Source organism: Amblyomma americanum, chromosome 1, assembly GCF_052857255.1.
Source record: "Amblyomma americanum isolate KBUSLIRL-KWMA chromosome 1, ASM5285725v1, whole genome shotgun sequence".
Classification (NCBI taxonomy): Eukaryota; Metazoa; Arthropoda; class Arachnida; order Ixodida; family Ixodidae; genus Amblyomma; species Amblyomma americanum.
Genome location: NC_135497.1, coordinates 131,660,612 through 131,688,340, shown reverse-complemented (window position 1 = coordinate 131,688,340; position 27,729 = coordinate 131,660,612). Strand labels below are relative to the sequence as shown.

The window sequence follows — 27,729 nt, the reverse complement described above, 5'->3', positions numbered from 1 at the left end:
GTAGGAGCAGCTAAACGAATTGGACCCTGCGCGTCTGTTGCCGTTAGAGTACGCTTAGAGTTGAATTTTTAATTATACGTTGCCATAACAGAACTTATAACGTGGTCTTCTGCCCGGAAAGGAAATGCAATCACAGCTATACCGGCGTGCAAACGATCATAGTGTGTATGCAAGCTGTACAACCAGCTGTTGCTACTGAATACTGAATAGCGAGATCAATGTGGTTCAGATCCAGTAGCCTAATGTTCTGGTAAGCCACGCAGGCTATATAATTACGAGTCTCATCGTAAAATTTCGTATATCATGTAATTCTGCGAATTACGATCGGTCTGAATGACAATGCCTGTTTGATCCCTCTGTTACAAGTGTACACAATTGAGGAGGTTTAAGGACGACGATGAGTGAGAAATTACGCTCTGGGCCCTGGGAAAAGGGCTCATCCAGACGCTCGCCACAATGAACTCTTAACTCTTGACCCTTTGCTCTTCAAACCTTTTTTATCGTTATTAAGTTCGTAAAGCTGCTTTACAACACCTTGTTTTGGTTTTCTCAACTTGAAAGCTTCAGCCCTTCCTCAGCCCGAAGACTCAGGCACGCTACCAAATGGAGACCTAGCTAGCTTTAGCGGTGCGACAATACCAAGGAAAGGAACATGCAGGCGGGGACGGCAGATTGGTAGGAGCGATGGGGAGATGTGCTGGGATATAGGGCGGCTCAGGACAGGATTCACTGGAGGTTGAGAAAAGCATGCAGTGGTTGGTGACGACGACGTCTATTACGGCTCGCTCAAAACTGTGATCCTCTTTGAACAATGCACACAGCAAAGTTTTACATAAAACTGCGAAGCCCGATGCATGCGTATAAATGCTTATGAGAGGTACAAAGTGGCCTCAAGTGGCGGCAAAAGAGAAGGCAGGACAACAAATTAACTTTCCTCTGGTTAGAAGTGAGCAGCTCCGCACTATGTTTGGACGTAGTATGGATACCCAAAGACTCGCGGTGAAAGCACAACGCGGATTCGCTGCTCATTCCCATTTCTTGACGGCTGCTTACAAATCGACCCTTTACCTTAGCAGCTCTGAGTGCTAGCGTCTCCACCTGTATGTGACTTCACTTAAGCACCGAGTCCTCGTACCCTGCCATGCGACATCTTTGTGCATAGCTCAGCACTAGTTTTCTCACCTGTTTTACGCCGAGACTTTTCCGCGCATATTCAGACAAGCCTCTAATACGCATTCGTTGTTTTCTCTTTCCCTTTTTTTGCCTATTTTACTCATAAAATCGTTTGGACGGACGGAAATATCTTTCGGTAAAATTGAAAAGGATACGGAATGCTGGCCCATATAAAACGTGTTTTTCATGGAAAGACCTGTAGACACTCTACACACATGACCTGTACAGATCAGCTGTAATGTAAGATTGACGGCAGGACCTGGCTGGTTCGTCATTTGTATCCACCGCGCCAAAATATCAGCATAGCTTTGATGACAATCAAAAAGGCCCGGGCAGATTGATGTTTTGCAAGACGCCCTATTGTTTAAATGAACGAGAAAAGAGGTACGCCTCATTGATCGCCCGACATAGACGCAAATGTTTGTTTATTGGGATGATTTACCGCCATCGACAAAACTGGCGTGAACTAGGAAATTTGAAGTGCTATGCGCCGATCACACGGCAGCTCTTCAGCGCCCCAGAAGCAAACTGAAAGGAGTGCTCGTCCATCTATCGCGGAAACGCCAACACGCGCGAGCACATTCTCAAGTGATGGATGGCGGTCTCTGCTAACAACGCGATCACGCAGCGTATCCAAACAGCCCCAGCCTATAACTAAGAACAAGGAGGAAGGGGGATGGAAACCACTTCGCCTTCCATCAGCGTAGCCCATGGCAAGGCACCGCCCATTAATGCGCTATGCGATCCCGCGCTCCGCTGCAGCCGACACTCACTGACTCGCTGGGCGTAAGGGTCGTTTACAACGAACGCTGCGTTTATACACTGCCGGAGACTCCACTGCCGAGCCTTGAGTCATGCCTTATAATTGGGCGGCGGCGCGTCGCGGGCGAGGGGGCGGCTCTCGGCGCCCTACGCGGACATGCAAACAGCTGACGGCAGACGCGGCGAAGCTTCATTAGCGCTTCTCTGCTCGACGCCGTCAGTTGACAGGATCGCACTCCGAACTGCGGATCGCCATGTCTGTCCACATCGAGTCTGTCCGCGGCGCCTACGACGACGTCAGGGACGACCGCAACAGCACCTCCTGGTAGGCCTTTCTCGTCCTTTCGGCAAGTAAGCGTTGCCGCTGTACAGCTGAGCAGGCAAGAGTGAATGCATGTGAGGCTCTTTCGCTGCTGGGTAGTGCCGCTCATAATGCGTGCGTCCTCTCAGGCTGCAATGTATCAAGTTGGGTGGTCTCGCGCGTACGTATGTTCGCGTTAGTGTCTAACGTGTAGGCTTCCCATGCTACTTCCCTATAATTCTAAATGCTGGCAGTTTAACCCATGTCTTGCAGCCTACAAAAGAAAAAGTTTAACAACCACGTTCAGTTAGCATTTTGTTTCTGGTTCATGTCACTTACAGACATTAGTACTCTTTTTTCTGGAAAAATCTAGGTAGCTGAGTTCGAATGCGCAAAAACTCCACAGCTGCACCATGGAGTGGTTGCGCGCTCGACTCGTCCACAATGAATGCATGCCCGTACGATGCCATAGCTGAGGTTCGAAAACGCGCACTCGGCACAGAGACATTATAATTCTTCCAGTTGATCTGCGATTTGAGACACTGTGATATTAAGAGTTCCTCAAGCCCATGGCTTTTTCGAATTTAACTGAGTTTTTAGTGGTTCAGTTGAGCTGCAATGCAGCGTGTCGTTCTAAACTAAACCCCCCTTCTATCGCGTAGCGGCAGATTTGAGCACCTCCAAGCTGTGTCTGCCCCAAGGAAGAAATCTCTGCTCACATATCTGGATTTTAAAAAAACGCACAAACTTCAAGAGATACGGGCACAACACAGAATGAAAAGTCCGCATGCGAGCTTCAGTTACCACTTTGGTTTTCGTTCCTTTCTGCAGAAATTGAGACCGTAAGAAAAAAAACTGCTCGCATATTTTTTTACCATAACTCGGATATCAGCTCAGTCTGAAGATAGAGCGAGAGTCGGGGAATAAGAAATTGCTGGACTTTTGAGGCGGTGACTTATCGTTGTCGGGGAACCAACTAAAAAAGAAATTCTTATTTTGGTGTGAAAACGTCACCGCAGAAGAAATGGAGGCCTCTCACAGAGCCTTACTTGCTACTGCTGCAACACCTAACGTTATGTTCACCCTGCAGTCAGGCGAATTTCAGTACTCAACTTGCTTTCCCTGCCTGGCCCTCCGCCCGGCCCTGCGTGTGATATAGTTATCGATGATTACAAGTATATCCTCTCAAGCCCAATCAGAAGCCCCGCTTTAACTATCCTTCCATCTCCCCAAGTTGTAGCTTGTGGACTGCCCGCACTAGAAGAAGAAATCATTGCATTTAATCAAGAAATTACGAAGAAGCTGTGTGAAAGGTACAGTCGATAAAGCGCGTTGCCGCTTGCACATTTGCAAGAAAACCGGAGCGCATAAGATATGAGTGAGGTACCAAAAAGGAGGCCCCTGTTTGTTACCTCTTTCTTCGTTCTCTGTTATACGATGTTCTTTTTTATGCAAACAGCTTGCGACCTCAGCTATGGCCATGGATGTCCATGACTTTCGTTTGGTATTTATATCCGAGTACCGTTCGGTAGCGTCGCAAAGAAAGCGCAAATCGGCACGCAGATCTCTTCATTAGAAGGAAGCGCGTCGCTTTTGCTTGGGCTCTCTGAAGTCACTGCTGAATAAGAATTTATGCGTTATGCAAACGAGTGACTCAAGCAAAACATGCAAGGCTCTGAGTTCACATCCGGCAATCGTAACAACTAAAGAGCATGACAGGCTCCGCGATGGAGGCCAGAAAAAAATTACTGCCTAAACTAGGCTGCGGCTTAGTTGAAACATTCGGCAAGAGACGTCATGTCTTCACTAAGCCCTAGTGCTTTCTATTTCTCTCTCCTCGGCAGCGTCTCTCCATTTTCTCCCATTCTTCTTCTTCCCTCCTCTTCTCTCTCTCTTTCTCTCTCGCTCTTTGTTTACCTTTCCTTTGCTTGGCGCCGATCCGCTTGGATCGGTGCCATAAACTACTGCGGGCTTCAGTTACACGGCGGCTCTGGATGGGCTCCTAATAACGGCTCTCGCCGTAGAACACGTCTCTGTTGTGCACGGTGATGTGGCCGACTTGCAAGAGCGGCGTAAACAGCGCAAGAGCAGGAAGAGAAGCGTAAAACCACTCGCGGGGTAGTTACAGTAACCTGGGGCATCGCTGCGACATCAACAGCGAAAGACTGCTAATTCCGTGCCCTCTGGAGAAATGTAACAACGGTGAGAAACATGACAAGCAAAACGGCCTGCGTAGGCTTTGTTTTGCCTAATTATGCTTCTTTTTGACAGGCAGTTTCTTCACAGATGTAAACGAATTGATTGATCAAAACATATTCTTTATTAAAAACCCCTCGTTGGGATGCGGTACACAGCAGAGATTGGACTCAAGATGTCCTCGACAATGCGTTCACGTATATGGTCAGTTAATCTTTAACAGGTTCTATATCAGATGTCTCTCAGTAAAAAAGACATCTTCTGTAATGTCAGTATTGAATATTAATTTTGAGAAAGTTGCATCACAACTCCCCCTAAAGGAGGACGTTCTTGTGTGTGCTAAATGAAAACGCTCAATAAGTAATACGGTGCTCAATGTTCAGTAATAATACTCTGCGCACAAGGTTTATCGCTTGTTCTTTTTTTCTTGCGACGGAGGCGGTTCTATTTTGCACGCTGTCAATATGTGCACGTTTCGACAATACTTGTTTTCTTTTTGCTTCGCTGCAGACCCGAAGTAAACGCAACAGCTGACCAATAGCGTAAGACACGTAATCTAGTGTATTTTCCCTCCCGACACGGTACGCTTCACTACCTCTGTACTGTGAAGACTGATGATATGTAGAGGGCCTAAAACGCAGCCCAGTGCTTGTGCCGTGACGCGAATCGGCTGGCAGGTACAGACACCACACCATTAGTGGCAGTGCGGACTGCTGTAAAGCAAGCAGAATATGTAGACCACAACAAAAGCAACGCAACGGCAAATGAGGCAGTGACATCGGGGCATCCACACCAGTTCTCATGAAGGGCAGATACACCCTTTAAACAGCAGAATTCTGGATCTACTGTAAACTTCCCGCAGCATGAACTCAGCTTTTTTTTTCGAAGACTGCATTTTATTTGAAATTTGCGAGCAGCAAGAGGGCTTGCATGAAGCCCTTAAAGCACGCAGAGTCTCATGTAGACAAGGGAAGACCGGCTACTAAAGCGTCAAGGCGCGCTCACACTAGCGGGAAAACGCGCAACGCAGAACGTTTTCCGCGCGGCGCTTCCCGCACAAGCCGGTTTCTCTCCCGCACACAGCCTGCTATGCCGTCCCGCAGAGCGATGGGTCCGGTAGCTATATTTCCCGTGCCGCTGACGAGAACACCCAATGGGTGCCGACCGTCACGCAGCTGCAGAGCCTTCGTCGCGTGCACTGCAGCCGACCGCGCCGCTGGTGTTCGTGCGTACCCTCGTACGGCCTCAACGCGTTGTACTTTCCAGCTGAATAGACGCTTTGAGCGCGCGCTTCTCCTAAAGTCTTGCCCGTTTCAGGTCGTGCAGAAAAGAAAGGGCCAGAAGCGAAGGAGCACGCAGAATAAAGGTCCTCTCGTCTTGCCCAGTTATATTTTTTGTTGCATTAGGTAGAGGTTAGGCCTGCGCGCCTGCTTGAATACGAGCGAAGTGCGCGCTTACAGGAAACGTGGTTATTAATTTAGTCCAGCTTGAATAACGATGACAGAAGACACAGGCAGCAGTAAAAGAGAAGGTGCTCGATAACGCAGCAACAGCGGTGAGTGCTGTAGAAGGAACAGGTTTGCTTGTTTGTTTGTTTTTTTTTTTCAGCGTCAAATGCCCATCGTCTCCTACCGAAGAACCGCATCGCCGAATGCTGAATAGTGCACAAGTAAAAAAAAATTATGTTAGGTGCAACAAAGACTGAAAAACTCTTTAATGGTCAAATTAATTATCGATAAAGAATGCGTGCATAGTGTGTGCCTTGACAATTACGCATTCATTTTTAAGTACGCGCGTAATAAAGTTTATATCGACTCTCGAAGGCGAGATGGATAGTTATTTTCTTTTCATTCTGTGCATAAAATAAAGCCATGCTGGGGTTTATTCTCGTTCTTATTAAGTTCAACAAAAGTTGATTCATTGATAAGTAAATGAGTAAACATAACCATAATCTTCATACAACGTCAGAATGTTCACTTCATTTTTTTTTGTGGTGTTTACCGTCCGGAATGGACACATCGCCTATGAGGGATGCTGCAGTAGTGGATGGCTCCGGATTAACTTCTGCATTCCGGTGAAATAACTCATCAAACTTTGAAACGACCAGGGCCTCAGACAAGAAATTTTTGTAAGGGTTTTGTAAATTAAATAGAAATTTTCCCGGATAGCGTTTTCTTTTCTAATAATATCTCACATGATCAAACTTTTGATGAAACCCATTGCTTCCAGTGTTACGGGCGAGACATACTTTCGTGTCATTTCTGGCGCTGAAAATAACCACGAAAAGTCTCCATGTGTCTTTGCCTTGGGCATGTGAAATGCACTGTTTCGGCTGCGGCTGTCATGGCTTCCACGAGTGCCTTACGCACCAATGCGAAGCTTATTTTCTTTTTGGAGCGTAATCCTTGGCAGGAGGGAGAGTTGAGAGATTCCTCGCTGGGATCTTCTTGCGAAACTCCAGTCCAGAAATCCTGGCCAGTCGCGCAAGGTGTGCAACGGCGTTCCACTCGCATAGCTCGCCCAGGCGACCCTACATCACGTTGGTGCCGTAGAAGCAAGAACACTATGTGTCCTCACACTTATTAACATATTTCGGTACTCTGCCCGCTTACTGGCTTTGACAAAGCGAAAGGAGATAAAGAAAACGAAAGAGCGAACCTTATTGCGGAAGGGGGGGGGGGGGGGGGGGGGGTTCGCTCTCACACAGGTTTTCCGCTGCCCATCAACGCCATTGAGCAACGTTTTCGACGCTAAGCATTCCGCGCGTTGAGACGGGTCCCCTCTAACACCCCTCAGGTTCATAAGAGTGCAAGGATAGGTTAAAAGCGGGTTTCTTAACCCAATTTCGTAAGGCTTACGCAAGTGTGGGGTTTAGTTAAAAGCGGGAAGCGCGTATCTTCGGTCGTATCCCGTTTGCTACAGCAGCGCCTCTGCTACAGCGAAGCAATCACTTACTGCTTGGCCAAGAGATCAGCCGCCGTTCAGTCAGCTGTAGCCGTTGTTTTTGTTCTCCCTTTTTTTTTCGCGCTGCGTTTTCCTGTTTGCTATTTTTCCGGCAAAATTCGTCGCAGCAGTCACGGGTTGTGCAAAGTGCCACAGCGGCGGCAACTGCATACAGAGGCAAAAATAAAGGTGGGAAAAGCAGCAGCAGCACCAGTACCTATTATGAACGCCCCGCAGGCGCCTACAGTAGCCTCGTTGTGCAACCTGGTTCGACGGTATTCTGTGGCCCCAGATTTCGCACTCAGCTGCTTTAATGGCGCGAAGCATTAGCAAGACCTAAAATTACATGCAGATCTAAGCGATAGCTCCGCCGGGTTGGGACGTCGCATGAGAAGCTTCCATTATGTGAAGCCAGGCAAAAGGCTGGCCAGTTCATGAATCGACGCGGAAAATAAATATTTAAGAATGTCCGGCTAATAATTCGCAGTGGCTTGCGCATCGTTGTTTTTGGTTTTCTTAACGCATAACCTCTTTTATGATTCTTTTCTTTTGCTCGGGCACTTCAAGCTAGTGGACGAAAGAAAAGAAAAAAAGAGCCCTCTGCACCTGAATTATTCTGCGCGTCGTTTTCCGATATGACTAAAAACGGGAGGGAAAAAAAGCAAACTAGCAGCCTCGAGGGGCGAGAAGAGATATGCGAACGAAACAGGACGCACCGCAATCGCTCGCTTTTTGTTTCGTTCTGTTTACACTACGTGGCCAGAAATAATTCGGCTCGTGGAACCTTCTTTCCTTTTCTGTCTCTTTCTCTCTCCCACGCACACACACGCTCTCTCTTTACCAGCCAACCTTCAGTTTTGACGGTTTGGCTGCTTTCGGCCAGGGAGAAAAGGGAAACGAGGCTGAAATCGATGTGTCCCTAAACGAGGGCCGACACCACTGCTCCCGCTGCCGGACTCGAGTGAAAATAAATTGCCGCAAACGGAGCCACTTTTTTCGCCGAGGGTGTAATGAAAATAAAGATGGGACCTCCGATAATTTCCCGCACTTTAAGGCCCTCGTTGCAGACGCGAAAGCGCCAGTGCGTTCATATCGGCCAAGGGCGTTTCGAGGCCGAATGGTACGAAGGTCAGCCGGTATACGAAGTGCTATGAAGGTCAGCGTCTTTGAGTCAGTACACTCGATATGAGAGAGCCGTTCCAACATTTACACAGAAGTACACGGCGGCGTTGCTGCCTTCCGCTCTTGGTCGGAAGGTTATGTGGAGAACTTCGGCTGCACCATTTTTGAGGCAGAAAAAAAATAGAGGAAGAGAAAATTGACTCCTGTTGCAAGTTTTTCGTCGCACAAAAATTTTAAAATCTGTCCCTTTCGAAGTAGCCTCATCAACTGGCCATGCATCAGTTACCATGGCGTTTTTTGTTTGTTTTTTTTCACTCTGCAAATGGTTCATACTGCTTGTGGTACCGAGAATTCTATACTCGGGGGACAACTTTTTGTGGCAATGGAGCAGGGGTTAGGCAAGAAATTGAAGCAGACGGGTCTTTGTGCCGGTGCCGTGGGGAGTATACTACTCAGCACTACCTATCTCGAACCCTCTCTCCAACTTCCCCCCTTCACCCCTAGCCCGACCAACCCACTTCCCACGGCACGGGAACAAAGGCCTGTCTCATTCCCTTTCCACCTAACCTCTGCTGCATTGCCAAAAAAAACTTGTCCGTGAGTGCAATTTCCCTAATATTGCATTGCAGTTCGGAAACGACGCCATTTTACTTCTGTTTTAGGGTTGGGAAATAGAAAAAGTATGCGGAGGTTTCGACAGGAGGCCATTAGAGGGACAACATCCAGAGGGCCTACCGCCGTCGGTTGATGTTAAGGCAAGCCGATGATGTTCAAACCCCAGGACGATCGAACCACTCACAGCACTACATTTAGCTTCATACGCGTCCGTTCCTCAGTAGGTTCCCTTAAACGTCTGTGTACACGTCTTGGCAGTTTTCGTGTAGCGCTCGAAACACACGCATTGTTCTTGTAGCCGCTTCGTGCTCAAATTGCACGCAGTGCGCGACGAGTGCCATGATGAAGTGGCCTTCCCACGTTTATAATAGGATGCACGTCGGTCACTAACGCACGTGGCGGCGAAAGCACCACTCGCTGATAAGACCTGCTGCCATTAATCTCTCTTTCCCACAGTGCACTTTTTGCGCCGGTGGGCGCGCTATTTCGAGACATCAGTTTTTGTTATAATCACCCCTCGTGCAACGAAAGTCTAACGTTTGCGAGGCGTACACGGTTCGAAGCCCGTATTTCAACTGCGCCACATAGTAAAGCCCAGATACGCATTCGGAGCGTGCAACGTCTCCAGATGGCAGCTCTTCATTTCTTACCTTTTATTTTTCCTTTCTCTAGCTGCTGTCGGCGCCTACTCACGCGTCCCGCGCAGCACCTTAGTTTTTTACTTTTCCAAGAGCCGCTGACGACCCCGGAGATGCATCAGATAAGTGCCGCGGTTGCACGCCCCTCAGCTCCGAACAACGAACCACATAGGCCGCGCCGCGCATTTCCAGTGGTTCCCCGGCTGCACCACCCGCGTCGAAGGAGTAGCTGGCGCCGAACAATATGCGGCCGCAAGCAGACGCCAACAAGAGCGTGGGCCGGGGAGCTCGGAGAGGAGATCCCACTGCGACAGGATCCCCGCGGAGCCACGCGCGCCGCACAAAGGAAAACGGACCGGGCCCCGAAAAGGTCACGGGCTTCGCTTCGTTCCCTCCCGACATCAAGACGCGACTCGCTCAGCGCTTGCCATCCTCCTTTTCGCGGAACTGAGCCAAGCAGACATCTGCAGTCGCATTTCTTCCGCGAGCAAAGCGCAAAATAGCGCTGCACCGGCGCTTAACCAGCACCCCGTCGTCAAGACGTCTGTGCGCGCATCCCAAGGTCAAAAGCGCCGCCTCCACCGCGAGTGCAGCTAAAGCTTACGTGGTTTTGCTTAGATCCACGCGCAAGACAAGGCAATACAGTTAAGACAAGTTACCTGAACTTCCTCCGAAAAATATATTGGTCGCAGCGGGAACCAAATCTTCAACGCGCACACAGACGTGTAAGTCGGGCGAAATAATTCAGTGAAAAAATCTGTCAACAAATGTGCTAAACATACACATCACGAAGTCTGAAGCTTTGCTCTTTCAGACCCGCTAGAGATGACTTTACTAGATTTAAGTAACCAGGGCAAACTTGAGTCACGTAGCCGGCGTGCTTTCAGCTAGCGGTTTGCTTTTGATCTCTTTTGATCTCTGCGCCATGGCAAACCCAAAGTGGCAAAAATTACTGCATTCATCCGTGCATCCATTCATCGTAGACTGCGTGTCTGAACGTCCAAAAGTGCAGCACATCGCCAATGCGGATCGCAAAAACAAATAAGGCCCCCATGTGTCTTTTCTGCACTTCACATGAAAACATGACCGTCTCGACAGCAAAGAAGTTGAGAGGAATAGCGTCCATACACGAGTGATCACAGCGTTTCTACACAGGTCTTTCAGTTATATTTAAAACCACAATTTTCTGCAATGTTTAAAATGTTTTAAAAATGTAGACTTCATTGTAAATAAGATAATTTCTTCGCCGCAAAATACCGAATAATCTAGCCAACTAAAACTTTAATGGCCAGCCCATTAATGCAGCTATAGGCGTCCTACTCTTCCAGCAGACTTCTTGGCGACCGTCAACAGTGGTTGCATCCGCTTTTCGATTTCCAAAAGCACAATTTTGCTCGGCGCTGCGAAGAGATGAATTTCTCTACGAGGCGGCCGAAGAGCAAGCCTGCGGCCGCACACGTCCCTCGGCGACGCACCCGGGCTGCACTTCTATAGTGCACGACATACTACTGCTTGTGCCATTCAGGACTCTTGGCCTGGCACCGCGTCACGTAGCGTCAGTGAGACCGCGTCTCGAAGATACAGTGGAAACTTCTCTGCCAGTGTCATTCATCGCAGTAAAGGAGTTGTTATTCGCATCTCACACCACACATCAGTTGCATGTCCGATGCAACCACACAACATTCAACTGATTTTGTGCGGTTGGAGATGCGAATAACAACTCCCTTTTTGCGGAGAATGACACTGGCAGAAAACCAGCTGACCACTTGCACCGGTACCTGCCTTGGCAGAGTGTTAGGCAGGAACGCTGACTCAGGTGGACAATATGCGTTCCTGTTTACCGCGCAGCTGTAGTGACCACAAGGCTGCGTTGTGTGCGATCGAGCAAACGAATCAAGCCGATAAACGTGGACACTACAATACGAAATAACGCAGCTGTGGCTCCCGCTTTGCGCGACGCGGCAGAAATTTGCGAACTTCTCGATACAATCTGCAGTCATACGCAGAAATTCTGGACAGGCGCTTTTTGTTTCAACGGGAAGTTATTCATGAACGCAAATTTTTTTCGCATATAGTAAGACTGCACCATAACAATCAATATATCGCAGGTCCCTCCTAGGAACGCCCGTAGCTTTGTGTTAATAATTGTCAAAAACGCATCGCATTGGTTTTCTATGGCAGTCTTATAGCCACTGCGGTTCGAGCGCAGGACAGGTTTTAACAGAGAGATTTTGCTGAGCATCGGTAAGTTAGACCATTCCCATCAATGACAGTAGATGGCGCCGACCAAGACAAAGGTGACGAAAGGACTTTTAGGCTCCCCCATGGGAGCCTTGAGCCTTGATTGTGAACAAGGCTGCCGTGGTGATGAAACGTCTTTTCATCACCTTTTTTTTTTGGTCGGCGTCATCTACTTACGTCCTATACCATCCTGATCAGAGAGGATTCCGTCAGAACATTGACTTCATTCTCATCAATATCTTCATAACATTACTTACAACACTCAATAGCCGCCCCGAAACTAAACATGATCTCCAAGAAAGCTTGATTTGTACAGAGCCTAATGCAAGATTTTCGCTGCACATATGGCTTTAACTATTGCTTTTGATATACAAATTTTTAGCAAACCTTGCACAGCGTTCTGATATTGCTACGCTACTAACTACTCTTGTGGCGCCATACAGCGGCTAAACTGCATTTCCTGGCAGTTGGCAAGCCTTGAGCCATCTCGGGGCTAGATGCTTCGTCTTCTTCATCTCTCGTGCTGCCTGCTGCCTTGCGCGTTCCAACGTCTTGCGCGTCTAATTAAAGCAAGTAAACCAGCCCTGCTTATGCCAACCGTTTCTCAGTGACATATTTGGTAGAGGTGCGGGGTGACGGCCCATGTACGCTGACCTCGAGGACACCTTTCACGTCAGCTCTCAACGCGTGGCTACAACACCAGTCCACAAGGCGAGCCGCCGCCTGCGAGGCCTACAACCCGAGTTCGGCCAACTGACAGCACCGGTAAGGGCCATGACATCCACCGCGGCTAGCCAGACAAGCCAGCACTCCGGGAATGCCCCGCCATTTGTCCTTCACGCACCTCGATCGCCGCCACCGTTCCACGGGGACAGGTTCGAGGACATCGAAGACTGGTTGGCCAGCTTTGACCGAGTGGCGGGTTTCAATGAGTGGGACGGCGTGCGCAAGCTGCGCAACGTCTACTTTGCGCTGCAGGACTCGGCCAAAACGTGGTTTGAGAACCACGAAGCTTCCTTTACCACCTGGGAGGCTTTTCGTCGAGAGCTGCTAGCGACATTTACCAGCAGCGAAAGAAAAGAGAAAGCTGAAATCGCCCTGCGCTCGAGATCACAGCAGCCGAACGAGGGCGTCGCGATGTTCATCGAGGACATGACCAGACTTTTCAATCGGGCCGACCCTGCTATGCCCGAAGCCCAGAAGGTACGCCACTTAATGCGTGGCGTAAAAGAGCAGCTGTTTGCCGGACTGGTCCGTGACCCGCCACGAACAGTGTCCGACTTCACCAAGGAGGCATTGAGTATCGAGCGCTCTGTACAGGAACGGGGCGCCCACTACGGACGTCAGGCTACTGTAGCAGCCGCTTCCCAGTCCCAGTACACGCCTACGTCGCTGCCCGCCGAGGACCTTCGGGAGCTTGTAAGAAGCCTGGTGCGCGAGGAACTGGCGAAACTTAGCTTTGAAGCTCCACAGGTCAACGTCGCTGCCGTTACGGACGTGGTCCGCGAAGAAATCCGACGAGTTGTGCAGCCACCCCCAGCTCCACACCCGGCGCTTTCCGTTATGACGTACAGCGAGGCGCTACGAAGTCCCGGGCCAGCGATGCGAGCCTTTTCTCCCATCGCTCCTGTGCAATACCTGCAGGAGCCAATCGCAACAGCACACTCCGTGCCGCAGGAGTTCAGGCCCCCCGTGAGCAAAGCGCACGTTTGGCGTACGCAAAACAATCGGCCGCTCTGTTACCACTGCGAAGAGCCTGGCCACATCCTCCGCCACTGCCCCTACCGCAGGATGGGTTTAAGAGGGTTTTCACCTGGCGCACCTCGACCACGCTACGGTGAAAGACCACGGGATATCGAACAGTACTTGTCTGAAAACGTGCAATCTTCGACCTCGCAGCGACGCCAGTCCCGATCGCCATCCCCAAGGCAGTTCTCTTCGCCCGGCCGCCCGTCATCCTCTGGCCAGTTCAGAGGTACGTCCCCACGTCGGGAAAACTGAAGACGGCGTCCTCCGGGAGTAGGGCTGCCGCTACTGGACCGAGTCAAGAGCCTCCACCAGACGATTCGCCGCGACGCTCCGACCGATGACGACCTGACCCGACGACCTCGACGACGCGCTGCGACCGACTGGCCTCCGCCGAAATTCCGGTATCCGCCGACAACCACGACGTTACTGCACTCGTGGATACCGGCGCCGATTTTTCGGTAATGAGCAGACGGTTAGCCACGGTCTTGAGGAAGGTTCTGACCCCTTGGTCTGGGCCGCAGATCCGGACAGCTGGTGGCCACGTGGTAACTCCTATCGGTGTCTGCACTTCGCGAATCCAGATCCGCGGTGTTACTTTCCCTGGTTGCTTTGCTGTGTTATCCGAGTGCTCCAAAGACCTCATACTCGGTTTGGATTTCCTTCAAGAGTACGGTGCCGTTATCAACCTCCAGGAGCTAATCGTGTCGTTTTCCATCCAAGGTCCTGTCGACGACGATACCGAGCCACGAGCCACGCAGGGCTAAGTTATGCGTCTGTGACGACCACGTTTTGATCCCATAAAGATCCAGCATGTTTGTTACTGTAGAGTGCGATAACAGCACTAAAATTCGTGGCATTGCTGAAACCAACATGTCGCTGCTCCTTGGTCGGCAAGTCTGTGTTGCTCGAGGAATTGTTGAACTGGACAAGGGCCGAACCGAACTCTTGGTGACCAATTTTGGTTGTGAACCTCAGTGTTTGCCTGGCAGAACAGCTATTGCGTATTTCGAGGAACTCAGCGAATTCGCGGGACAGCACGCTTTGTCCGGAGCCTCGGCATCAGTGGAGGAACCGACCACTCGCATAAACACTGACGTGAACCCAAACCTCCCAACTAACCAGAAACGCTGCTTGGAAAGCGTTATCCAGTCTTTCTGCGACTGCTTTTCCTCGACCTCCAAGGTTAGGCAGACACCGCTCACAAAGCACCGAATTATAGTTGACGCCAACCAACGGCCGTTATGTCAGCCGCCCTACCGCATCTCTTCGAAGCAGCGCGATGCCATTCGCCGCCAAGTTCAAGAAATGCTCAAGGACGACGTGATACAGCCGTCGACGAGCCCGTGGGCGTCGCCTGTTGTTCTAGTGGCAAAGAAAGATGGAACCCTATGGTTCTGTGTTGATTACAGACGTTTAAACAAAGTCACTAAAAAGGATGTTTATTCTCTCCCGCGTATTGATGACTCCCTGGACCGGCTGCGCCACGCCAAGTACTTCTCATCGCTAGATTTACGAAGCGGCTATTGGCAAATCGAGGTGACGAACGCGACCGGGAAAAGACCGCCTTTATTACACCGGACGGTCTGTACGAATTCCGGGTGCTCCCTTTCGGCCTGTGCTCGGCTCCTGCAACCTTCCAGAGAATGATGGACACCGTTCTTGCCGATCTCAAATGGCAGTCCTGTCTCGTGTACTTGGATGACGTTGTCATCTTTTCTGACACGTTCGAAGAGCACCTGAGACGCCTGCGCGCTGTGTTCGAAGCAATTCGGTCGGCCGGTCTTTCCCTGAAGCCCGAAAGTGTCACTTCGCTTTCGAAGAGTTTAAGTTTCTGGGCCACATCGTGAGCGCTAAAGCGGTTAGCCCAGACCCCGATAAGACTGCTGCCGTGGCTGCTTTTCCTGTGCCCACCGATAAGCGCAGTGTGCGCCGCTTTCTGGGTCTCTGCGCCTATTATCGGCGTTTTGTGCAGAACTTCTCCCAGATCGCTGAGCCCCTCACGCGACTCGCGAAACATTCCGAACCATTCTTCTCGGGCCTGGAGCAACAGCACGCCTTTGAAGACCACCGCACTCGTCTCCAAAGTACGCCCATCCTTGGACACTTCGACGAGTCAGCCGACACTGAACTACACACAGACGCCAGCAACATCGGCCTCGGTGCGGTCCTTGTGCAGAGGCAGGATGGTCTCGAACGCGTAATCGCATACGCGAGCCGCACATTGTCACGATCTGAGGCGAACTATTCCACCACCGAAAAAGAATGCCTGGCCATTGGGTGGGCAGTAACAAAATTTCGCCCGTACCTATATGGCCGCCCTTTCAGGGTCGTCAGCGACCACCACTCGCTGTGTTGGCTGGCGAACCTCAAAGATCCCCCGGCACAGCTTGCACGCTGGAGCCTTCTACTTCAGGAATTCGATGTCACCATCGTCTATAAGTCTGGTAGGAAGCACAGTGATGCCGACTGTTTGTCTCGTGCTCCTATCGAGAACAACCGAGCTGACCCCGACGACGATTGTTTTTCTTGGTGCCATCTCCACGTCCATCCTCATTCAACACCAAAGGGACGACAGCGAACTACGGCCCCTCATTGAGTATCTAGAAGGAAGCGCTCAGTCTCCCCCGCGAATCTTTTCGCGCGCGCTGTCGTCGTTCTGTTTACGTGACGGCGTCCTGTATAAGAAAAACTACAGTCCAACAGAAGCTGTCTATCTACTCTTCGTGCCTACGGCCCTTCGCGACGAAGTCCTGCAGGCGAGCCATGATGACCCACCTGGGTTTTTGTCGAACTTTGGCACGAATACGGCAAAAATACTACTGGCCAAGGGTTGCTGCAATTGTGAAACGTTACGTAAGAACTTGCCGCGAGTGCCAGCGTCGCAAGACGCCGCCGACTAAGCCAGCCGGCCTACTCCTAAGCCAGCCGGCCTACTCCAGCCTATTGATCCGCCTCAGGTTCCCTTCCACCAAGTTGGCATGGACATACTCGGCCCATTTCCGGAGTCCTCTCTGGGTAACCGCTACATTGTGGTCGCCACCGACTACCTCAGACGATACTGTGAGACTAAAGCTCTTCCCCGTGGTACTGCCGACGAAATTGCGAACTTTTTCATTCAAAACATTGTGCTTCGTCACGGTGCACCCAACATCGTTTTAACTGACAGGGGAACAGCGTTCACCTCGGCCCTTACGCAGGAGGTTATGCGCCTAAGCGGCACCAGTCACCGCAAAACAACCGCTTGCCACCCTCAAACGAATGGCCTCACCGAACGGCTCAACAAGACGATCGCCGACATGATTTCTATGTATGTCGACGCGGACCACCGGAACTGGGACGCCATACTCCCTTACGTCACCTTTGTTTATAATACTGCGGTCCAGGAAACGACGCGCTTCACTCCATTTCGTTTAGTACATTGTCGCGAAGCCACAACCATGCTGGATGCAGTGCTGCTTCCAGCTAGCGCTACCCCCTCTGTTATGGGTGCTGCCCAATTTGTTCGTTACGCTGAGGCCGCCCGCCAACTCGCTCGACAGCGCATCCGGCACCAGCAAGTTCACGACGTTCAGTGATACAACCTCCGCCACCGAAATGTGCGTTACCTGCCCGGCGAACAAGTCTGGGTGTGGAGCCCAATCCGCATGAGTGGACGCTCTGAGAAGCTTCTACGCAGATACTTTGGCCCCTACGAGGTGCTCCGCCAGCTCAGTCAAGTTACCTACGAAGTTCTCCCCCAAGAAACAGTTCGCTCTTCTAGACGGCCGACCTCCGAAGTTGTCCACGTCGCTCGGATGAAGCCGTACCACGCCCGCTAGCCCCTCGCGCGTGTCTACACCACACGCCAGACACGTGCGACTGCCCTTGTGGTCCTGCCTGCAATTGCTACCACACCGAGTCGGTGTCTTCAAGAGAGGGGGAGCAATGCTACACTACTAACTACTCTAGTGGCGCCATACAGCGGCTAAACTGCATTTCCTGGCAGTTGGCAAGCCTTGAGCCATCTCGGGGCTAGATGCTTCGTCTTCTTCATCTCTCGTGCTGCCTGCTGCCTTAAGCGTTCCAACGTCTTGCGCGTCTAATTAAAGCAAGTAAACCAGCCCTCCTTACGCCAACCGTTTCTCAGCGACAATATTGTGTGCGTGCGTGCCTGCGTGTGAGTGTTAGTGTGTGTTTGTGTGTACGTGCGTGCGTGTTTGTGTGGGGGGGGGGGGGTGCGTGCGTGCGTGCCAGCGTGCAGTAAGACCGGTAGTGGTGAAAGCCACAGCAGCGAAAGAGCGGCCAGATTCTCAAAGCTATTTGGACGCTCGTGCCTCGCTCGCGCCCCCAGCCACCTTGGCAATCATTGCTGCCTACAGTAAGATAACCTAGACGCCGCCCACTAGCGGGCTGTTCTAACGTGCTAGCAGTTTTGAGAACTTGGCCCCTGACTTCCTGACTCAAGCTTCGGCCGTCATGTCCACTAAGAGAAAGACGCGAGAGTAGTGTCACAAGCCATATTTGGAATCATCAACTCCAAACAACAGCGTGGATTGGAATCATGTGCCCGCCTTCTCTCGTTTCTATCTCCAATCCTGCATATTTGAAGGTTGCGTTACATTGTTATTGCAAACTGCCTGTAAAATGACATTATTTTTTCTTTCTCCTGACTCGCTCCTCTCTGCAATGCTTGGATAGCTTTGAGGCTACGTAGATTATTAAATGAACACGCACGCAGAAACCGCCCACGTAGCTTGTGCACGCAGCGCTATTAGTGACGCATGGGAGAAGTGTCCGAGCGTAGCCGTCTGTGGTGCAGGATGTGCGACTATGCCGCAGGGCCCTGCTCACGTACGACGGCGGGCAGATCCGGGCCACTTCCAAAGGGGAGGACTTCGAGACGCTCAAGAAGAACCTCTCCGGTGAGTTTTACTACCAACACTCTTCAGTACAGTTCCTTATCTTTTTTTGCAGCGGCAGCTGCTAAGTCCCGTTTCTTCGGTTGAGCGTCGTTGTAGTAGTGGTAGGTGTAGTAGCAGGGGTAACCAGAGGGTGGCAACCGCGGTAACTACCCGGTGGTCACCACCACAATAGAAGATGAAGGAGGGTTGCACCGATGTCACTCATGGCGTCACTGTAACGAGCCATGGCAACGCACCACGCTGAGTGGTCGGAACGTAGTGACGTTACGTGTTACAGCGTTCATTTCCTCTCCCTCGTAGCTCCTCCCACTGCTGTGACGACCTCCCGAAACACATGCATAGACTTCGTCTTTCCGGATCAAGCATTGGTCCAACACCTCGAACACATTTCCCGCCACTTTTCAGATCACAAGGATTCCTTCATGATTGTCAAGGAATGGGAGAGTAGTGCTACTTGAAGAGCGAGTACGTCTGAAAAAAAAATTGGCTGGCAGTTTAGTATTGCTAAGGACGAAATATTAAGCGAAAGCAAAGTTTTTTGCAGGTGGACACCTTCGCCATGCACCTCAAAACGCGATTGAGGTGTGCACTGGCTCAGGATGCCAGTTACGCGTGTCTTCAACTTATTCATCATTGCCAATTTACCCAACGCACGACGGCGGCCTATCATCCAGTGCCACGTCTCTGCAGCAATGTTGTCAACGCCAACGCGTATTGCTCTATAGTGCCGTGTTTCTGCCACAACGTTGTCCCGCCAACACATGCAGCGCGCATCTCTCTGTCACTACCGCCACATAGCTCAAAGCGCAAATATTAGTTTGATAGTAGTATTTGTTGATGAAGAAGACGATGTTTCCAGCTGTTTCCATCTAATATAGTCGTTTCCTGAAGTACTTACACGTAAAATGTTTTCGATAACGCGAAGTACCTAAATTTAAAAAAAAAAAAGAGCGGAAATTTGTAATTGAGGAATATATCAACTGTTCTCATAGTACCACCATGAACTTTACGTCAGTTTGTCTGTTATGCCACTGGCAAGCGAGTCTTAGGCGTTCAGAAGTCTTGAGACGACCGTACTCATGTCCTTTTCTCGTCAGAAACCCTCAGTTGCGTATGTGAACTAGGTATGCCTACTCCAGTAGACTGCCATAGGCATAGCTTGGGTGTGGTGTTGGCGGCGTGCTAGCGCCAGCAGGGAAGCTCGGTTCCATTGTCTCAAAAGGCGCTACGCGCGGACCTTGGCCTTGCGCTCTGCAGCATTAAAGTGCACACACTCACTGCCAAACTGTCTCCAGTTTCAGAACTCAGCATAGCGCCTTAATGAACCATACAACCTCCTCCTCATCCCTGGGGCTCGAGAAATGCAACCTAAGCGCCTGCAACTCCGGCCGCGGTGGCGCCGCGTTTCCATGGAGGCGCAAAACGAAAAGACACCCGTGTGCCGTGCGATGTCAGTGCACGTTAAAAAGAACCAAGTTGGTCGTAGCTAATCTGGAGTCCTCTACAACGATACATTTTTATTTTCCTTCTTTCACTCCCTTTCATTCCCTTCCCCACGGCGCGGTTTAGGTGTCCATCGACAGTGAGACAGCGCCTCTATTTTCCTTAAAAATCTCTTCAAGCACCCGCAAGAGCTAGCATGAGTGAATCTGAAAGTACTGCTGGCTGGGACTCATTGAAGCTACTGTTTATTTCTCAGTCTTCTCCTCTTCAGCACGAGTGCTGTAAGTTGGTGGAGCACGCGCGCTCCAGTACACGGGCGACGCCTACAATAAAACACGTGCAATGGGCCCCACTCTCGACCGATCAATCATATGTAGGGCCCTTCGTTTTCGCGTTTTGTTTTTTTCCGGAATTCGTGGGGTTAAAATCGGGCGATATTTTTGTAGCTCAAATTTGGGTGAAAATTAGATTATGGAGAAAAAATTTCCGCATTTCGGGTTTTTTCGGGTCATTTTTTTGCAACACAAGACACTATAGCCTAATCAAGAGACTGTTTGCGCCGACGAAATAAATTTCCACCAACACCATACACTTTGATATAGCAGTTCGCTTTTCTGCTCGACATTAAATGCTCTATTTTTGCTCGCTATTTTATCAACAACATGAAGATGGCGGGTCCCACTAAAAAATGTTTCAGAATTAAATTTTCATTTCCTTAATCTATTAAAAATATTTCCTCGCGTTGTTACCAATCTCCTACGGAGCACTCTCGCGTCTGAGCAAGACCGGCCTACCTTTATTTGTACAGTGCAAAAACAGTTGAACTCACAGCGACAATTTTAAGCGCGGAAAGTCATTGGATGAAGGTGTCGTTAGCGTGGGTAACGCTTCATACAGTGACTACGATGAGGCGTCTTTTCAGTAAACATGTTTTGGCCTCTCGCTTCTATGCCACCCTTTTCGAACTAATCCTTAAAATCATCCGCCTCAATCCGTACTTGACTGAATACACCGCTCTGGAATAAGCACTCGATATCCACAAATTTTCTTGTGGTGAAAAACCAACATCGTCTTGAAGGCTTATTTTTGGTGAGAAATCAGGTTTAACCCGATTATTAAAAAAAAATGCGTTCGGAGTGCAAGAATCTGTTAAAATCGGGCTTTACACGAAACCGAAGGGTCCTAATCGTATGGCATCATGCTGCGGGCTTTTCTACTCTCTTTACAATGTGTTAACGCATAGTACACAGTTTGGGCAATAGTGACATATTTTTGTGACAGCAACATGCCGATTGTATGGTGGGTGGCTACACCTGTAAGAAGCGCAAAAAAAAGTGTAAGTGGTGGCTTAGGCACCTGCACATAGCCGCCCAATGTTACCGATACAATTAGAAGTGACATTTAGAGTAGAAATTTCAGTGACTCAGGGCCAAGCAGTGCCCTTCAAATGCATCTGTACTGTTCTCTACAACACACATACAGCTGGAGTTTGCACGAGTTGCACTTTTTTCCTCGCAGCGTTGCTTCACAGAATCCCCGATACACCAAGACTTTCGTCTGAGTAGCGCTGCAAAGATAAGTGACAAGTGATTAGTCATTGGAAAAGTTTCCAAAGTTTACCTCAGAGGCCCTTTCATTTCCAAGGAACTTTGAAAATTATACCTTAAGGGTGCTTTAGGCAGCGAATGGCATAAAGTTTCCAAAGGCCCGAGGCGTGTGGAAAAGAACCGCGGGACTTTTATTTGAGGCGTGCGCATGAATATGCAAGGTCTGCACTGCACTACTTCAAAGAATGCATTTTCTACTCTAAATGTGTAACCCTCCTGTATTGTTTTCTTTGTTGAATAAGGTGGCTGACCTGAAGAAGTTTCAGGTTATTCCAGCCTAATGCAGGCAGGAGTCTATCAGTATATGTTTTCTTCTGTTCACATGATTCGTGCGGCGTTGCCAAGCCGGTAATAAAAAGTAAAGAAAGAAACAATGAGGGACTCCAGCGACTCTCTAACTTTGCTGACCACACTTTTCGGAAAGCTTAATTGATCTATTCTCACTTTTCCTACTAGACTATTAATACTCATCTTTTTTTCTTCACTGAATAGAAATTACCCGCCGTCTGCAAAACGTGAGCCTAGCAGCTGAAATGCTTATATACTTACAAAGCACTCCTTTAATCGTTACGAGAGTTTCTTGTCCTGTGTGATAGTCACTGGCAGCAAGCTAACTTTGCGATTTCTCACTCGACGTTTGTATCACTCATGCTAAAACAAAGGTTTTGTTTTGGTGATCTCAGGGACAAGAAACTTTTACTTGCCGGTCTGATGACCTTTTTTTGCATATCAATTAAGCGATACGCCTCTTCGGCGTCAGCGGAAGAAAGAAATTCGAGGTGAACAGCGGCTACTGACGTGAGCTGCGCTTGTTGCCCGCAGAACACGAGAGAGCCTTCGTCTACCTCCGAATCCAGGCCGGCGACGAGATGAGCAAGCGGTGCAAGTTCGTCTTCATCACGTGGATGTCTGAGAGCGTCGGGGTGCTGCAGCGAGCTCGCATCAGCAGTGATAAAGCAGCCGTCAAGGAAGTGATTACTGTGAGTACGCAAATGTGCTTAGACAGAGAGTTCACCCACATCATTTAGCCATATGACCCTGCCTTACGCATGCACTTTAGCAAAAGGAAGCCATTTCCCCCTGCTCGAGCTTGTTATTCTCGCCAGCGTTTTACAGTAAAGCCTAAAAACTGGTTTCCAAGATCAAAATGAGCCACATTAGTCTTCCTTGGAAGCACACATCAAGCGGAGCGAAACTTAGATAAGACACTGAAGAGCTGAGGGGCCCTTCTGGACAGCTGTGGCGGGAAACCGACATCAGCGTTGTCAGGTCATTAATTAGAATGTGTTGCTATGCCACAAATTAGAAAAAGCCTCTTTATGTTTAAGCCTTTCCTTGGCGGAGGGGCGAAGTAAGGAGTGCCGACTTGTCTTTGTCTTCGCGTCGACGGAACGAAAGCCCAACAGACTTACCATTCGAAGTTTCTGAGTTCGGTTCTTGCCAAGAACCCCTTTTGGGATACGCAAGTTGCAGCGATATAGCATGACACCAACTCAGCCTTTAATCTTAAACGAGCAACGTATACATACAGGACGGTAGGGCCGCTGACGCACTCAGCGGTGCTTTGGTCAGCACTGCGTGTGCCAGTGCTGTTTCTGCGTCAGCGCTATGTGAGTGTCGTTATCATCGCCGTCCTGTGTTTCCGCTGCTCGTTTCGAAATGCAGAACTAGCAAGCCAGGGCGTCTACACTCGGTCTATGACGCTCCTTGTGGCCATTCAGGCAAAATATTAGGTGACGCCACCTACTGTGCCAGTTGGTTCATGGCTTACACTGAAGGGCCCAGCCGAAGAAGGAGGACAAGACATAGAAAGAGCGCACGCACCACCGCTGGGCTTATGATTGTTGGAAGAGCCGAGGGCACAATTAACGCGAACTGCTCGGCCTACAGCTGACACTGAAGAAACCAGTGTCAGCTCCTAAATTGTACGTCTTGTTCTGCGTCTCCTTTCTGCTGTTTCCTTCACTCTCAAAATATTGGGTGCTGCAAAACAAAAAAAAACATTTTTAATGTGATAGCACTTAGGCTATCGTGTCACTAGAAATTTTCGGCTTCTCTGTCACGAAATTCCCTGATTGATCAAGCGGGGTCACGTGACCTTGTGACGTCATGACAACCTGCCCACCGGATTGTGAGCAAACTGCGCACCACGGCAGTTGGCAGTTAATTTAATAAATGGTCGCGAGAAGTTGCTCGTGAAAAGCAACCTGGTTCTCACAAGCCCCACTGGTAGCTGTGTTTGAAACAGCCATATGCCAGGGCGGTGGCGCATCGCTTAACAGCTGCATCACTGCGCCAGGAGTAGCGCTCTATGAATGCGATTGAGAGGGCCATGACGTCATCAACACAACGTGACCACCAATGGGCCACTCGTACGGCACCGCCAAATTTGAAAATCTGAGGACCCCCAAAATTTTGCAGTTGACCCACCCGGAAAATTCTAAAGGACCCCCAAAATTTTGGAAGTAAGCCCAACCCAGAAAATGAATTAAAGCGGATTAATGGGAATTAGTTGGTCGGAGTAGTATATTCCCATATGATAATTCAATGGAAGGTAATCGAACATTCTAGAAGCTGATCACTCATGCATACCATATAAGGGCAATGGAACCAGTTCCGACCAGAGTTGGGGCGGGAAAAGTTCAAGAATATGAGACACTCGTTTTAGACATCATAGCAGTAAACGTAAATGCTATCGCATTTTCTTCTTTAAGATTGTGGTTAAGGCAGCCCCCAAGTTGTTGTTTTTTTGTTTTTTTTTTACTACGTGTGTAGGGTGCAATTATCGGGCAAAAGATTGGACATTACGTTCACATTTTCCGCAGCTCACCAACTGCACTTGCCGCGATCCTTCGTATTTCTCGGCTGTGTCTCCGACAGTTCAGCACTCTTTTCAATCCCCAAAACTTACCAAGAAATGTATTCGTTGTATTCGTCTGGGAAATTGGCACGCCAAACGTACAGTTTTTCAGGTGCTTGTGGAACGACGCAGGCCCAAGTAGACATGAAGCAGTGCCGAAGCCTCTTTTCAGTAACCAAATATTAGCCGGCTAAAGCTTCGTATTCTCTGTGCGAGCTAGAAATTCTAACAGTTTCTCTTATTTCCTGCATTGGCATTGGCATTTCCTACACCAGCGCGCAGTAACAAAAGAGCTGCAAGCTTTTCCCACTTCCCATCGCCAGCAACAGCAGTACCTCCCTCGATTCTGTCTGCTTTCCATTTCGTACGTTTACAGGCAGCTAGACTTCCTTGGCTGGCACCGGCAGCCCTCACCAATATAGGCGCCGCTTGTTTTGCTAGCAGAGTACGCTCACGACGAAGAGCCCACCGAGAGACCGCTTCATTTTCGCCACCGTTCTGTCTGCCTCACGAGCAAACGCGGCCGAGTGGTGCGCCTTCCGCGCCTGGCGGTGTATCAGATGTCCAAACGCAGACTGAACTGTGCTGCGCGTGACTTGCAGGTGCATGGAGCTCTTGTACGAACGTCGACAATGGCAGAAGTACTTGTAGGCGCCTCTGCATGACAGATTAAAAATGGGTTTGAATGAAGTTTGTTCTGTGCAGAAAGCAGTGCTAGCAAGCCACTGTGACACTGCGGCGAACACAGCAATCAATGTCCTAGCTTGCCCACAAAGCACACCATGAAGATGAGATGTTCTGGGTGCCTCTCTCAAACAGTGACGTGCGTTGCGCTTTTACTAAATAATGTGTTCAGATCTCAAAAAAAGCCTAGGCGCTCAAAGCTTTAAGCTATGTCAAAGCGATCTTGGAATTCAGTTCAGCGTGCTGATCAAGGTTAGCCGCTCTGCTGAGACAACAATTGTTAAAGCCAGCCGGATCGGATCAGTTCAGTGTCGTATCAACCGACCGAAGGAATTAAGAACTCCGTCTATTAGGTTAGATGTGACAGTATATACTTAAAGCAATGTAGAGAACTAGAGAAGCGGCCTTCCACACGTCGTGGCCCAATCCCGAGTGCTTCTTCGCTCCCCGCTCCAAGCCGCGTTGGCCGCTTCCTCTTCCTCCGCGGGGTGTTTTTCTTGTCTATGCCTAAGGCCTGCGCACTGTCCTTCTATAGCACGAAATAAAAAAAAAACGCTGAGGGAGCAGATGCTCCTGACAGGTATCGGAAGGCATGAAACGCCTCCTTTTGCAACGCACTAAATACGCTCCTCGTTGTCTGAAATGACCAGACAAGTTTACCCTCTCTGAGCAAAAGGCCGTATAATCTTGGCTGCGTGACTGGCACTATACGACGCAGGAACAAGCTGGGCGCGTATTATTCATGTTTCTTCACAAATTTGAAACAATGGCGTGTTATTAGGCGCTGCACAGAGCTGAAACTTCGTTCGCGGCCTTTCTTGAACGTTTCGTTTCACATGTCAAATAAACACTCGAACGTGTCCTTTATTTCTGTACTGTGTTTTCTGTGCCGCAAGTGCGGTTTTTCGTTCCGAGAATAGTGCCCGAACTCGTCTAGTACAGTAGAGCAGTAAAAAAAAAAGTTAGCCCGACGAGGAGGTGGTTGTACGAGGAAAGAGCGGCACGTACGACACACTTCTATCGCGAAAGCAAACTCGTGACGAGAGTACCAGAGAGTTCTCATTACAGGACAGGTCAGTAGAGGCAATAGCCGTTCGATAAGCGAGGCTCTGCATGGGTTGCTCACCAGCCATGCACGACTGTGTCACGGGCCAGTATCTTCCGTATTCGTTGGGAGTGCGGATATTTACCTTTTCAATCAGCATTCTGCCGTCACTCACAGTATAAGCGATCGATGCGTGACAGACCTGCGACGTAATAAAAATGCCTCCCTATCATCACCACCAGGGGCCGTATTTTGTAACGACGCATTTAATTTTCTCCTCTGTCTTTGGTCACTGCTCCCAGTGACGTATGCCGTGACCCATGCCTCTGTCAGGCTGCCGGAACAGTGCCAACTAATGTAAGAGCATGATGAGAAGGTTTACACGCCTGATAAACGTTATCAGCGCTTATCCCGTCTCGAGAAAGAAATTGTGCCGTGGTTGGGCAACGTAACGGCGGAGCATGCTCCCTGTGACTCGGCCGGACTGGGTGTAGAGACATGAACAGCGGTGCCTGTGATTGTCTGTTCACTTTCCCACCAACTGTTGTTTTGGTCACTATTTTGACATCACAACCTAATGAAATGAAAACGAAATGAAAGGTTACTAAATACGGCCCAGTGAACATTTTGCCTACTGCAGCAAAAGTAAAGCGTTATCTGGACCATGATGATCTCGTGTCATGTGATGCGGACCGTTCCTGAAAGAAACTCTTCGCAAATGATAAATTTCCGCCAGTTTATCACTTTCTAATGCAGTGATTGTTGCTAGGCAGCTGGGGTCCTCAAGAACGAGTACAGCTTCTCAAAGCGTGCTAAATATCTACGGGCGCATGCGAAGGCGGTGGGAGGCGGCGCGGCCTTAAACTTGAACTCGCTGATACACACTAGCATCTGCTTCTGCCACACCGTTTTCCATGAGCGATACAAGTAGCCACGTTGACTCGTTCAGGACATACTGCAACGTTTATACAACCATTATCTCGTGGTCTCGCTTTTCGGTTCCAATGGAGCTGCAAATGAGGCTGCGTGATAGCGATTCTTGGGAGCTAGTGCGTTTATCAGTGCTGCTGCCATAGCTGGGCCGGTATACACCTAGTTCATTCGTGCGCCATTAAAGCATGTATTTTCTCTTTTGTTTTTGTTCTTTTCAAGAGGGGTGTGCTTTACCCTTCGCCCGCTCCTTTCAGAACTTCGCTGTGGAGCTCCAGGTTGAGGACCCCGCCGAGCTTACCGAAGACAACATCAAAAACACAGTGAACAAGGCTGGCGGAACCGATTACGGCACGGCGTCTTAACTAAACGCTGGCCTCACCGTTCCTTCCAAGTCGTCTACGTCTAAGCAGCGCGGCAAAATGACGGGCGGGCTGCTTCTCCAGAGCTGCACAGCGCACAACGAACGAAACTTGAGAAAAAAAATTGCTTGAAAAATAAATGTCACGCCTAAGTGAA

General features: G+C 49.7%; 1 protein-coding gene across 2 annotated transcripts; it reads left to right on the top strand.

Moving 5' to 3' along the window:
* The first annotated feature begins 1,973 nt into the window (after positions 1–1,973).
* LOC144136053 (coactosin-like protein) lies at positions 1,974–27,729 on the top strand. 2 transcript variants are annotated; one of them, XM_077668217.1, is made up of 4 exons: positions 1,974–2,260; positions 18,539–18,641; positions 22,514–22,671; positions 27,468–27,729. In XM_077668217.1, exons 1-4 carry the CDS (start codon positions 2,093–2,095, stop codon positions 27,573–27,575), a joined length of 537 nt encoding a protein of 178 aa, XP_077524343.1. In that variant the 5' UTR covers positions 1,974–2,092; the 3' UTR covers positions 27,576–27,729. The 2 variants fall into 2 exon arrangements, with proteins under 2 accessions (XP_077524343.1, XP_077524344.1); XM_077668218.1 differs by having other exon boundaries at positions 2,066–2,260; positions 18,559–18,641.

Coding starts and splice junctions, on each gene's coding strand:
- LOC144136053 (XM_077668217.1), top strand. CDS start 2,093: ATGCAAACAGCTGACGGCAGACGCGGCGAAGCTTCATTAGCGCTTCTC. Junction 2,261..18,538: donor GACCGCAACAGCACCTCCTG/GTAGGCCTTTCT, acceptor TCTGTGGTGCAG/GATGTGCGACTATGCCGCAG. Junction 22,672..27,467: donor CCGTCAAGGAAGTGATTACT/GTGAGTACGCAA, acceptor CGCTCCTTTCAG/AACTTCGCTGTGGAGCTCCA.